Raw genomic sequence first — 13683 nt, 5'->3', positions numbered from 1 at the left:
TCTAGGTGGAATTAGATATTTCAAGTTCTGCTTTCTATAGTCTCTTCTCTCTTCTGGCCAAAAGAACGTCTTATAGCTTGTCACTAGGACTGAAAGGCAAACATCTTTTTTAAAGCCAACATTGAACAACAACAACAAAAACTTTTTTTGTTTTCATCTTTTTTCTGTCATTCTTTGAAGGTTGGCTCCCTGGAACAAGCCATGGCGGATGCTTTGGTAATGGACCGTGTAGAATTTGTGAAATTGCTAATAGAACATGGAATGAATCTGCACCGTTTTCTTACCATATCCCGACTTGAAGAACTTTACAATATTGTGAGTGCCTGAAAATTAACTCAATTAATAGATGGAATTAAAAACAAAACAGTGCAGTAATGGCCCTAAAATGTAAATAATGAAAAAATCAGTTCATTATTAGTCATGTCCAAATGAGACTACCTGGATGTCTAAAGTAGTGCTTGCTCTCCTCCAAGGTTCACACACACTAGGAAAAATTGGCTCTTCCATTAGAAGAAAGACAATGTAAAGGGCAGGTTCATATAGGTTGGCAGAGCACTTCAATATCTCTGAGGGAAGAGTGCAGGATGAGACAGCAGGCATGAAAATGGATGCTTGATGCCTAATATTATTAACTCATAGAGCACCTCCTGCTCAATTAACATAATTCTGGAAAAAAGAAAGGAGCAGAGAGATGATAGAGAAACAGCACATAGGGAAACTCAGTAGTAATGATCTTCAGCCAGTGTTTAGCTATCTCAAGGCTAGGCAAAGTTCACCCTTCAAATCTTGTTGGACCAGAAATCCCAGCATCCTTCACAAGTCGCTGTGCTTGCTGGGGTTTATGGATGTTGCAGTTCAATGAGATTTGAAAGGCCACACTTTGCCAACCCTTGAGGTGGCTGATAGACTCATGTGGTGATTTCATTGTGGAGCAAGGCAGGAAGTGCAGCTAAGCATGTCCTGTGAGGTCTCTCTCGCTTTGTGTCTGTTAATTGCAACTAGTTTCAATCTGCATCTTATGCCAGAATTTTGTACATTGTTGAAGATTACTGTGCGCAGGTATCACTGTTCCCAAGCTTCTAACAGTTCCTTTCATATAAAGTGAAATCCTCTTGACTTCTTTTCCTATGTACATTTATTTCACTTACTGTGCTTTTGTTTTTCTTTTAATGTTCCAGAAACAAGGGCACACAAATCATCTCCTGCATCATCTTGTCTGTGATGTGAAACAGGTAACATTAAATCCCAAATCATGGCAAGCAGAGGCATTTATAGATACTAATTTTTGGCACTGCATATTACGTATACTTGCTATTTGTTGTTCTGTACAATGTTTGGAAAATGAAGCAGGATTCAGATCCTGCTCCATTCATGTTAAGCAGTTTTGGATTTTTTAAAAAAAGCAAAGCATGTTGGTTATATAGCTCCTCATAGCACTGAAAGCACTCTCTGGGCAGTTTACAATTTAATTACGTAGGCTGCACATTGCTCTTTCCACTCAGTAAGCTATGTACTCAATTTACCAACCTCGAAAAGATGGAAGGCTGAGTGAACCTTGAGCCATCTACCTGGGATTGAACTCAGGCTGTGAGCAGAGTTTGGCAGCAGTACTGCAGTTTAACCATTGTGCCATGAGACTCTTCGTGCATAAGCCACTTTCAGTTGACCTCAATACTCTGCAACATGAAAATAATAATTGATGGGGTGTTTATATACCATGTTTCCCCCCAAAATAAGACAGGGTCTTATATTAATTTTTGCTCCCAAAATGCATTAAGGCTTATTTTCAGGGGATGTTTAATTTTTTTCATGTATAGCAATCTACATTTATTCAAATACAGTCACGTCATCTTCTTCTGGTTGCTGCACAATGGTGGAGGGTGGGCTTTCACTTAACTAGGGCTTATTTTTGAGGTAGGGCTTATATTATAAGCATCCTGAAAAATCATACTAGGGCTTATTTTCAGGTTAGGTCTTATTTTCAGGGAAACAGGGTAGTCATTTCCTCAGGATTCTTTGATGTACAATGTTCATCAAAAAGTTCAAACTCTTATAAGTGCACTAAATATCCATTAACATTTGCTACATGAAATGTCAAATATCTGTGTTGCAGAGCACTCTTCCAATGGAATATAAAATATCACTGATAGATATCGGGCTGGTAATAGAATACTTGATTGGTGGAGCCTATCAGAGCAGCTATACAAGAAAAGACTTCAGAATTCTATACAATAGCCTTTACAGGAAACATAAGGTAAACTCAACAAGAGGATCACAGCTGTTTCTGCCAGATGGCATGGTTCAGAGCTAAAAAGTCTAGCATAGTGATTCCCAACCTTGGGTTCCCACACATTTTTGGACTATAACTTCCAGATATTCTGGCCAGCATACCTAGTGGTGAAGGCTTTGGGGAGTTTTAGACCAAGAACATCTGGGAACCAAAGGCTGGGGACCACTGGTCTAGCATGAATACATTAGGCAAAGTGGATTGGAGAGGGGTTATTAGTAATCAAAAATGTTTTTTTAAATAAAAAGCAATTTTACATATAAAATGCTTCCAGATGAAGACGTACTTTGAATATGCTACATTCACATTTTATGAAGGTGCCGCTCGGCATTCTCATTTTCTTGCAATCCTCCTATTCTTTCTTGCTCTTTTGAAGAATGGGTGGGTGGCAGTAGAAGGGCAGTGTCCAGAGGCTGCAAGAACAGGTACAGTTTATGGGCAGTGGACAGTGTGTTGCCCATCTTTCTGTCAAAAATGGAGGCAAAAGTAACACAATACATATTTATGCAGTTCATGTTCTTTAACTTTTCAAATGGAAAAGAAAATTACGAACTTTGGAATGTGAATGTGTTTTGGTCAGGCTTATCATAGCCCGAATATAACAGTAATGCAATCTATCTCTAATCAATCTACTTCTTTCTCTTTGTTTTCCAATACATCTTTGAATCCAGAGAGTTGTCACCAACTTGGCACAGCACTTCTCTCTTCACCAGCATAATCAGATGGGGAGTAGAGGCGGATCTGTTGAAAACACCTTGCATTCCCAGTTCATCAGAACAGCACAACCATACAAATACAAAGTACTGTGATCCTTTACTTATTCATGCAGTTCACGAGAAAGCACCTAATAGAAAAATAACATCTTGTCATCTAGAGTTTATGCAGCAAGAGGGGCTGCATAAGCAGGAGGAAAACCTTGGGATATCATGACAAATCTGGTTCATGAAGGTTACATGTCCATATCTTCCTCTCCCGGGTCTCTCCACGTGGTGCACAAAGAATCCCCAACATGCCTTCTGAATTTAAAGGTCAGGTGGTAGATTGGGGTACCCAGTCTGTTTCTCTCTCTCTCTTGACTGGAGGTAGGATACCCCAACATAGGATGCATTCTCCCAAATGAAAAGGTGAATGCTGCATAAAGGAATGTTCTGATTATCTCCAGTCAGTGACTGGGACTGTGTTGCTTGCCCAAGGCCACATAGGCTGGTTTGTTTCTCAGGAGACACAGTGGGGAATCAAACTCCCAACCTCTGACTCTGCCGCTTGATAACTTAAACCACTGAGCGATCCAGCTAGGAGACCGTCACATTAGCAAGCACGAAAATGCAGGTAAATTAATCCCAAAGATGCAAACAATCCAGTTAGTGCTTCTAATTTTTATCTGTCTATGCAAAAAGGCAGTGGCTATCTAGTTGTGAATTCCTGCTTTTATGGAAATGTGCAAAAATCAGTCTTGCAAGGCTGAAGTAAACAGCTCCTCAGCTGGACTGAGCAAACATAGGTAGGGTCAAAGTGCTCACTCTGTTTTAGTAACTTAACTGGTTTTTTATTTGTTAACTTGCAGGAAAAATCAGCAGATCTTCATAAATACAGGAAGAAACTCAAAGATGAATTTACTTTCTCTGATGACCAAGAGTCTCCAGGCTTTATTTACCCCTATAATGACCTCTTGGTTTGGGCAGTGTTGATGAAAAGGCAGAAAATGGCCATGTTCTTCTGGCAGCATGGAAAGGAAGCAATGGTCAAAGCTGTGGTGGCTTGTAAACTCTACAGAGCCATGGCACATGAAGCCAAACAAAGCAACATGGAGGATGATACTTCAGAAGAGTTGAAGAAGTATTCAAAGTAGGGGCTCTCCCTTCACTTCACATAATAGAGATCTACAGTGCTTAGAATGGTTAGACATTTTTCTCTCCATCGATCAAGACCAGATAATATTATGGCCTGTGGGAGTTGAAGGATGGCCTTTGCTTCAACAAGTAATGGAGACATATTTTTAAAAAAGGCTTGGGCGATCTGATATGCAGATTAACCAAACTACATTTTCCCACTCTAGAGACAAGTAAATTAGATGAGAAAGATTATTGTCAATAAGTAGCCAGTATACCGGATCAATCTGAAAATTGGAATACTCAGATTCCAATTTTTAATTTTTTAAACAGTTCAATGTCATCGGTCATTTCAGTAATTTTGTTACCATGGACATTACCCCTGTGTTATCACGATCATAAGATAAATAAGATGATAATTTATGACAGCTGGTAGAGTCTTGGCTGTCTCGCATTTGATTACCTAATGTATAGCTGTCATTCCTTACTCTGTAGGTGGGGCACAGAAAGAAAAGGCAATTATTCTAAAAAAAAAACTACTGTTGTAATATTCATTTAAATTATTTCTATCCAGCCTTTCTCCTTAAAAGGACCCAAGGCAGCATACACCATTAAAAAGTCAATATTTAAAAGCTAAAAACAAGAATACAAATATTTTAGAAGAAAGAAACAAGTCTTATAATAAAAACAGTAAATAAAAATCTATATGAAAAACACTTTCAAAAGCCACAGAGCACAACAGAATTTTGTACTGTCTTTTGGCACTGACATGAAACATTTCTTTAAAGAGTCTAGAATATTCTGCATCTTGCTGAAATCAGGAAGGTGTTAGTATAGATGTGTTATATTTAATCTCAGGGTGTGATTATGCTGGGGAGTTATATTGGTTTGAATTGAGTTTGAGTCAGGTTGATTCAAAGTTCTCCTTTGACAGTTAAACCCTTCCTAATGTCCAGATGGAAATACATAATTGCTCCTGGTGGCTTTAGGGCAAGAGTCCACACCATAAACTGACTTCCTTTCTCTGTTGTTGACTTTCTGCTTTCTTCACCCTTCCTCTCATCATCTCCCGTTAGCCATCAGGACTGTAAGTAGCTATGCTGTTCCGGAAGACTTACTTCTGATTTTCATAAGGATTTGTACATTGCGTGTGTCCAAATACACACATACAGCAGAAGTACAAAACTCATTAAGTCCAATTTAGTTCTTTGTTCTTTTTTTTTTAATTTTGCAAATGTTTCGGTGCTGAGTTGATATAAAAATTTGTCAGCCTTTTGCAATCACAGAAATGGTTTTCCCTGGGTTTTGCTCCCCTATTGAGTATTTCTCTTTTGAAGAAATTAATGTTGTTGCATTAAGTAATTATGCAATATGATCAGAGAGGTGAATGCAACAAAACAGTTGTACCCCAGAACTGGAGCAATTACGTGGCGTACTGCCACAGTTAGCAAGCACTGTACAAATATTTCTTCAGAGGAGGGGCCAGAGAGCTCATGGGGGTTTGGATGTATGCAATCACACATGCCAGAAACAGATGTGAATTGTATTGCTGGAAACAAACACCCCCCCCCCCCATATAGTAGCCCCTGTTGGCACAGCAAAAACCAACAAATGACTAGGGAAAAAAAAGCTGGGTTTATTTGCAATTAACTGTATGTTGCATAACCAATGAAAAATACATTGAATTTAACTGTGCCGATGGCAACACGGTAAGCATGGTATTTTTCAAGGTAGCTGCTCCCTCAGCATTTTATGTCTTGCAATATTATAAAATATAGCACAATTCAGTAACTTTTATGTACTACTTGCAAGGGCACATGGCTAATGCAAACAAGGAATACTGCTAAAATGTAGCACAATTTATTCTCGAAGGCTTTCGCGGCCGGGATCTAATGGTTGTTGTGGGTTTTTTGGGTTTGTTGGCCATGTTCTGAAGGTTGTTCTTCCTGACGTTTTGCCTGTCTCTGTGGCCGGCATCTTCGGAGGACTGGAGTAGGAACTCTGTCCATGCTCTGTGTTCGTACTCCTGTCCTCGGAAGATGCCGGCCGCAAAGACTGGCAAAACGTCAGGAAGAACAACCTTCTAAACATGGCCAAAGAACCCGAAAAACCCACAACAACCATGTAGCACAATTGTTGATCAATGTTCAGTATCTGTTCAGCATTTTGAAGTTCCTACAATGATCTGATGAAGGACCAGATCCTTGTGATTGGGCAAACAACCAGCACCTTGTCAAATTGCCACGGGAGCTTCTGCTATTGAAGCTCCACACATGTCAATACTGAATAGGGTTCTGACCAATATATGTTTGGAATTGTTTGTACAACATGATGAAGTTCATGGAAGCTTACATCCTAATAAAACTTGTTCATGTCTAAGGTGCCAGCAAGACTCTGTAATGTTTTTGGTGCAACCAACTAACATGGCTATCTTCTCTTGATATTATTTGTATTTTATATACACAGGTAAAATGCCAATTATTTCAGAATTTTAAAATAACTATTATATGTTAATTGTTTTAGTTTCCATGACTCATAGTCAAAATGCATGGCTCATTCTTCATAAATTGGCTATCATCTAGCACAATAGTTCCCAACCATAGGTCACCCAGGTGTTCTTGAACTGCAGTTCCCAGAAACCCCAGCCAGTGCAGCTAGTGGTAAAGGCTTCTGGGAATTGCAGTCCAAGAAGCATGGGTAATCTAAGATTGGGAACCACTGGTCTAGGATCTGTTTGAGTTCCACCTATCTTTGAACAATCCACCTTCACTTAATTGTACCTGCTAATCTGATGAAAATTGTAAAATTGCAAGTCTCAGCATGCACCATGGCGGGAATAAGTACCATTGAGCACAGTGGTCTGAGTAAAGATGCACAGGTTGGCATAATAGGAAGCTCAGGAGCTCCCATATGAATGCAGCTCAAATCCATCAATGGAGTTAGGGGTTTTGCCATAGTTGTAAATGAGATGCTGGTTACATGCTTTGTTGCTCATCATAAAAAGAAGGCAGCAAAACAGAAAGAACTGGATCTCTAATTAGGAGATTGCCTGGATTACCACAATACATTTTCAGAGGGTTGGATGAGTTGGAAATAGTAGGAGAAATGTAATGCTATACAGTGGTGCCTCGCATGACGACATTTATTCATTCCGAAAAAATTGCTGTCGAACGAAAATATCGTCATGTGATTTTAAAAAGCCCATAGAAACACATTAAAACCCAATTAATGCATTCCTAGGGGCTTAAAACTCACTGTCCAGCGAAGATTCTCCATAGTGTGGCCATTTTCGCTGCCCGCGCAGCGAGGAATCCATGCCAGAAAACAGCGGGCGGCCTTGTTTTTCACCCGGCGGCCATTTTGAAACCGCCGATCAGCTGGCAGAAAAACATCGCTTTGTAATAATCGGTTAGTGAAACAGGGGACCGATCATCGCAAAGCAAAATTCCCCCATAGGGAACATCATTTTGCGATCGCTTTTGCGATCGCAAAATCTTTGTCGTGATGCGATTTCGTTGTCAAACTGAGTGCTCGTAATGCGAGGCACCACTGTATTTGGTTGCACACTTACTTGGAGTATTTCCTGCACATTTACTCAGAGTGATTCCCATTGAAGTCAGTGTTTATGATCAAAGTATACACATGACAGGAACGGCATGTATTGTTTGCCATGGTTGGTTTTGCTCAGTCAGTACTTTGAACTTGGCGGCATCTTTCTCCCCTGCTTTTTGTTTCCTTTGCTGTCATAGTGAATTTGGGCAGCTGGCTCTAGATGTGCTGGACCATGCATTCAAACAGAATGAGCAGATGGCCATGAAGCTGCTGACCTATGAGCTTAAGAACTGGAGTAACTCCACATGCCTGAAGCTGGCTGTGTCAGTGGGTTTGCGACCTTTTGTGTCTCACACATGCACACAGATGCTGCTAACTGATTTGTGGATGGGCCGCTTGAAAATGAGGAAGAATTCCTGGTTTAAGGTAGAGACTTTCTCTGTTGTCTCTTATTAAAACAGAAACAATTTATTTGGCTTTAGGCTGAGATGTTTGTATTACAGGATGATGGGGAACATTTTGGTCTATAGATTTTGTTAGATTCCAGCACCTATCTGCTCCAGCCAATATGTTTAGGGGCCAGGAATGATAGGAATCAGAGTCCAGCATCATCTGAAGAGCCACAGAGCTCTCATCCTCATCTAGTGTGTCTGCATGACAGGTCCATAAAAAAAGAAGACATGTCGGGCTGATACTGAAATCAGCGCAGAACATGATTCACAAACACTGCATGACATGCAAGTGGCCATCTATATGAATTTGTCTTCCAAATACCTTATTCAATGTGGTGGTATTTACATTAGTTAACAATAACAAAAACTAGTTATCTCCCATCTTCTTCCCCCAAAGTTCCAAGCAGGCCTGCTTTTTTGCATTTATAAAGCAAAATATAACCAAAATGTTTTGTATTTGTTGCAGTTTTGAATTTCTAGCAAAATTCTTTTTTGTAGTAGAAGTACAGAGAGAGGAGAATAGCTACAAGTTTCCCAGAGTCTGCCTTGGTTACTTGAGGTTACAGGCTTGTGTATGCTTTCTTTACTGCTCACATACTCAGCAACCAACTGAACAGATCAACAACAAATACAGTAACTGCCACAAACTGAGGAAAGAGAGGGAAAGAAACTTTCAGCAGAGAAGTGAGGCTCTCTTTGAATTCAAAGGTTGGAAAGAACTATTGGTTAGTGTTCAACAAATATACAATCCCCTCAGCACAGAAAAGTCCATCCCAGTCACATAAACTACAGATAGCATGCGAGGTTGCAAATAAAACAGTATCTCAGGTCATGGGAAGAAAAGGACAGGACAGGAAAGGCACATAATCACTGTGCCACAATAACAAGTTGGCAGAGACTGTATGTTGAGGCACAGGCTGCAATATTCTTAACGAGGCACTCCTTTGTGTCTCTCATCTATTAAGATGTTCACTATCTGTTTGGAAGTGTTCCTGGTAAGACTACTGAAGGAAATAATGTTTGCCTTGCTCTCCTGTAGTCCATTAAAAATATGCTACCTTTTGCTCACACAGTAGCAGTTGGCTTCTTCTCTGTTAAAGCAAATACAGATTAAAGGAGTCCTAGACCTGATTGTATCAGAGTTGCCCATGGCTACTAAAAGTTGTGTCTTTGTCCTTGTCTGTAGTAAGGAGGCATGGATTTAGAACAGCTTTCTTTCCTACAAGATAGTTCCTACAAGGAGCTGTGATCTTTGTGTTTGCTTTACTGATGTTGGCTCCATCTTCTATCAGGATATTTTTCAATATTTAGAAGCGATAAAGGGGGAGCAACACTAAATACAGTTGAGTACCTTTTTGACTTTCCCATCTCTGTGAAGAAATGATGATAAATTGGCAAATCTACTGTAAGAGAAAATGAAGTTGAGTAGGAAAGAAAGTACTGTAATAGTTTTATGGGTAGGCTGTTGTTTGGGAAGAATACCGCAGCTTTGGTATGCTACACTTGCTCATCATGCTAAGAATAAAAGCTTTGGAGATTATTGATCCTTGCTTTGCAAGTGAGGGAGGATGTTCAGCTGACAAAGTTTGTGAAATAGCCTCACGTGTAGCCAGCATGAGAGAAGAGATACTCCTAGATTTTGTCCCTTTTGAAATCCCTGAAAGTAACCACTAGGTCACAGTTTGGGCAATGCATTTTTGGAGCAGGAACTGGTCTACCCCCACCCAATAGGGATGACCAGGCCCTTCCCCAAAGGCCCTCTTCAGCTGGAATAATGAGGGGGTAATGTGGTCACAACTCCTGTGTGTGATAGTCTTGATGCCACCCCCATCGTCACCACAGTTGTTTTACAATTTTTAAAAAGTAGACGCAACTGCAAGTGGCCTTAAGACATTGTTTAGCATTATGCATTGTTTGGCTTAAAGAATCTGTTGCTATTGAACCTCTTATTGTTGTAAATAATAGTTCTAAATAGACTGAATACTGTAGTTATTGAGACACCAGAGCTCCATGAGTTTGCCTAATGAAGTTTTTTTTTTAAAAAAAGCTGAACTAACAGTTATTGGAATACCTCCTTGCAGTAGATAAAATGGCTGAAATCCAGAAGTAAATCACAATGAGAGTCGGCTCATGGAGGAGTTGACTCACACAAAACCCCCACTGATTCATTCGGCCTATTTTAGTTGTGACTTATAACAAGATTGCTGCCAATAGGTTACCTATGAAGACAAAATGGCATCTGTTGCTTTGCCAGGTGATTTCTGTTAGGGGTTGTTGTTGTTTTGCTTGTTTTGGTGTACCAGTGGTTCCTAAAATTGGAACCTCAGATGTTCTTGGACTACAACTCCCAGAAACCCTGGCCAGCACAGCTAATGGTGAAGGCTTCTGGGAGTTTTGGTCCAAGAACATCTAGGGACTCAAGGCTGGGAAGCATTGGTGCAAGCATCAGAAGCTGGAGTGTGTGTGTGGGGGGAGGAAGAGCAATTCCTAGCACACCATGCCATCGTGTTGCAGCAAGGCTAGTCTGTGGATACAGGGTGGAGAAGGGGGCAGAAAATTAGGAAGCATTGCTTCTTTGAGGTTTGGAACACACACACCCCTTTCTGTCATGTGCCTAATCTGTGGCCTTGGGCAAGCCTCTTGATTCCTGAGGAGCAGTAGAGCAAGAACAGTTTGGCCAAATGAGACTTCAACTTTCTTCATTTTTTTTTCCAGAAGCATTTGCCATTGTGACCTTGAAGGCTTCAAAGTAAAATACTGAATAATTGTTAAGTAACTGACTGGTGCTCTTTTAGGTGATTCTAAGTATTCTTCTGCCCCCGACCATCTTCATGCTGGAATTTAAAAGTAAAGCGGAAATGTCACATGTCCCTCAGTCACAGGAGTTCCATCAGTTCACACGGGACCAGGGAGATCCGAACACATCCAGTATGAAAGATGACTTTACATGGGTTCGTATAGTTCCAACTTTAGATTTTATTTTTCTAAATGTGGAGAAGATTTGAGTTATTATTACGAAGTGTTTGCTTTTAAATATAAACAGGTTAAACTGCTGCACTGCAGCCAAAACTGTGCTCACAACCTGGGGTTCAATTCCAGGTAGCCGGCTCAAGGTTGACTCAGCCTTCTATCCTTCTGAGGTCAATAAAATGAGTACCCAGCTTGCAAGGGGTGGGGGAGGCAATGTGTAGCCTGCATAATTAACTTATAAACTGCCCAGAGAGTGCTTGAAGCACTATGGGGCGGTATATAAGCAGCATGCTTTGCTTTGCTTTGCTTTATTCTGTCAGGGGAAAATTTTTTCCTGAACATCTTTCAGCATAATAAGATTATAAATGAGGCCTTCAACAAAATGTTGCAGAATGGAGAGGTCCCATTCAGAGATTTAGCAGGCAAGCCTTCTTTGACAATATTTCTATTTTATTGCTCTTGTATTAGGAGAGCAACTCTGCTCCAAACCCAGGACTCAGCCTGGTCGGCCGGCCTGTCTGTCTGTCTGTCTGTCTGTCTGTCTGCCTGCCTGCCTGCCTGCCTGCCTGCCTGTCTTTCTTTCTTTCTTTCTTTCTTTCTTTCTTTCTTTCTTTCTTTCTTTCTTTCTTTCTTTCTTTCTTTCTTTCTTTCTTTCTTTCTTTCTTTCTTTCTTTCTTTCTTTCTTTCTTTCTTTCTTTCTTTCTTTCTTTGGTTTTGGCCTCTAAATATATGCTGTGCTTCTACAAGTCTTGGGTTCCTCCAAACCTGTTGATACCTCCCTTTTGTCTGTATACAGTTCTGTTTTGGGTAGAGAAGTCAAGAAACACTCATTGCTAATTGCATTCTACATTAAATATGTACCAGATAAATGAACTTTACTTTTTTTTTATGATTGTGGGGCCCTGAACTACACTGAGACCACCATGCATTGTAGTTTGAGCTTACCCCATCGTTCAAACTCCCCTGTATGTGGGGGCTAAAAAAGTAAAAGTAAAACCCTGCATAGGTGCCAGTGGAAATTCCCTCTAAGCACCTGTACGTGTGGAGTAGACAGGTGCAATCACAGTGGCCCTGCTTAAAACTGGGCCCTTGTGTGGTTATGTAGTAATAAAAAGTAGAGACTTGGAAGCCAAATAATACTGAAAACTAGTAGAGTTTTGGATCCAGCACAGAATTGCTTCTTTAAGGGTTTTACGTTAACCCTTTCCCTTAATATTAGACTTGGAACTTAAGAAAGCCTTCTGTTTCGAGTTCAAAATAATAATGGAAAACTTTGCCATAAATTATAGTTTGAGCTTGAGTGCTAATCATGGTTATAGTAAATAATCTATTCCTTGAGGTTTAGGAAGGGGAAATTTTTATTATTACTTGTGCAACAATATATTTTAAAAAGTGGCTGCACTACCGTATATTTCCGTGTATAAAATGACACTTTTTCCTAAAATAATTAAAGGAAAAATTGAGGGTCATTTTATATACAGTAGTAAGGAGGGGGGAGGGATCAAAATGCTTTGATCCCTGCTTTCCACCTCCACTTTTTGCAAAGAAAGAAATTTTGGGTTAGAAAGGGGGGGATCTTATACACGGAAATATATGGTATATTTCTCTTCCTTTCTGCTTAGCTACCTAATCTGGTTGTCCAGCTACTAATCTGAAAATTTTATGTGTTTACATAGAACAACCACGATTTAGAATATGGAGCTGAGGAACAGGACCAAAGGCAGACTTTCCCTGCAAACCACGATCCAGGAAGCCTTCCTTGGACTAGGAAAATCTATGAATTCTACAGTGCTCCTATTGTCAAGTTCTGGTTCCACACGGTCAGTCATTTTTGATATTATAAACTTTCAAAAAAATACACTGAAACACTTCTTAAAATCTACTCCACAGACCTCCTGGTATTTACCACTGAATGTAAAAAATAACTTTAATTTTGATCTTTTAAGCTGGCACAGTTGGGTACTTTTTTAAAAAAAGAGAGAGATCCCATCAGAAGTGCTCAGGGGCCTTAAGGAAGGGGATGCTTTCAATTTTTGGCAGGAAAGAAGAGGAGCTGAAAGGAATAAAAGCTAAGTAGACAATCTAGGGCCTATTCCAGTTAAGTTATCTTGTTTCTTTAATGCCAGATGTTATTCTGTGCTCCTGGAGGTTCAAGTAAGGGGCAATAGAAAACATTTGTGTGTCATGTTCATCCCTGTAGCCAAAATCTGCTTGAAATACTGGATTGCATTTCAGTTCTCTAATAACTTACAGTTCTGAATGGGGAAAAACACATTAGAATGGGTTAATTTCCTGAATGAGAAAAATGTTTGTGAAAAGTGTATGTATTGAGAATACTGCCTTTGTGAGAGAAGTAAATTGTGGACCTACTCTAACTGTGACTTACTGCACTAAAGTAAGTCAAAATTAGAGTACGCCCATTTGAATCAGTGGATGTTATGGAGGACTTGACTCATCAAATCTTCATTGTTTCAGTGGATCTACTCTAGTGTGATTTCCTGTACTAAGCAACAGGATTTTAGCCACTATACGTCACAATAGGAATGTGTTATTGTGCTGATCTCAGCAACCAGTGTTACAAAGTTTGCTCAAA

General features: G+C 39.9%; 1 protein-coding gene across 1 annotated transcript in view; it reads left to right on the top strand.

Moving 5' to 3' along the window:
* Window positions 1-13683, top strand: part of TRPM6 (transient receptor potential cation channel subfamily M member 6) — a 120013-nt gene that overhangs the window by 40300 nt on the left and 66030 nt on the right. Inside the window, exons 12-19 of the mRNA XM_072992227.2 lie at window positions 181-315; window positions 1179-1232; window positions 2114-2254; window positions 2959-3087; window positions 3852-4132; window positions 7866-8094; window positions 10916-11071; window positions 12767-12910. Coding sequence (XP_072848328.2) covers window positions 181-315; window positions 1179-1232; window positions 2114-2254; window positions 2959-3087; window positions 3852-4132; window positions 7866-8094; window positions 10916-11071; window positions 12767-12910 — 1269 coding nt within the window. The remainder of the gene's footprint in view (window positions 1-180; window positions 316-1178; window positions 1233-2113; window positions 2255-2958; window positions 3088-3851; window positions 4133-7865; window positions 8095-10915; window positions 11072-12766; window positions 12911-13683) is intronic.

The sequence above is a fragment of the Pogona vitticeps genome, chromosome 2, assembly GCF_051106095.1.
Source record: "Pogona vitticeps strain Pit_001003342236 chromosome 2, PviZW2.1, whole genome shotgun sequence".
In the NCBI taxonomy this organism is placed as follows: Eukaryota; Metazoa; Chordata; class Lepidosauria; order Squamata; family Agamidae; genus Pogona; species Pogona vitticeps.
Note: the sequence above shows the minus strand (reverse complement) of the source record. Positions and strands in the feature narration are given on the sequence as shown.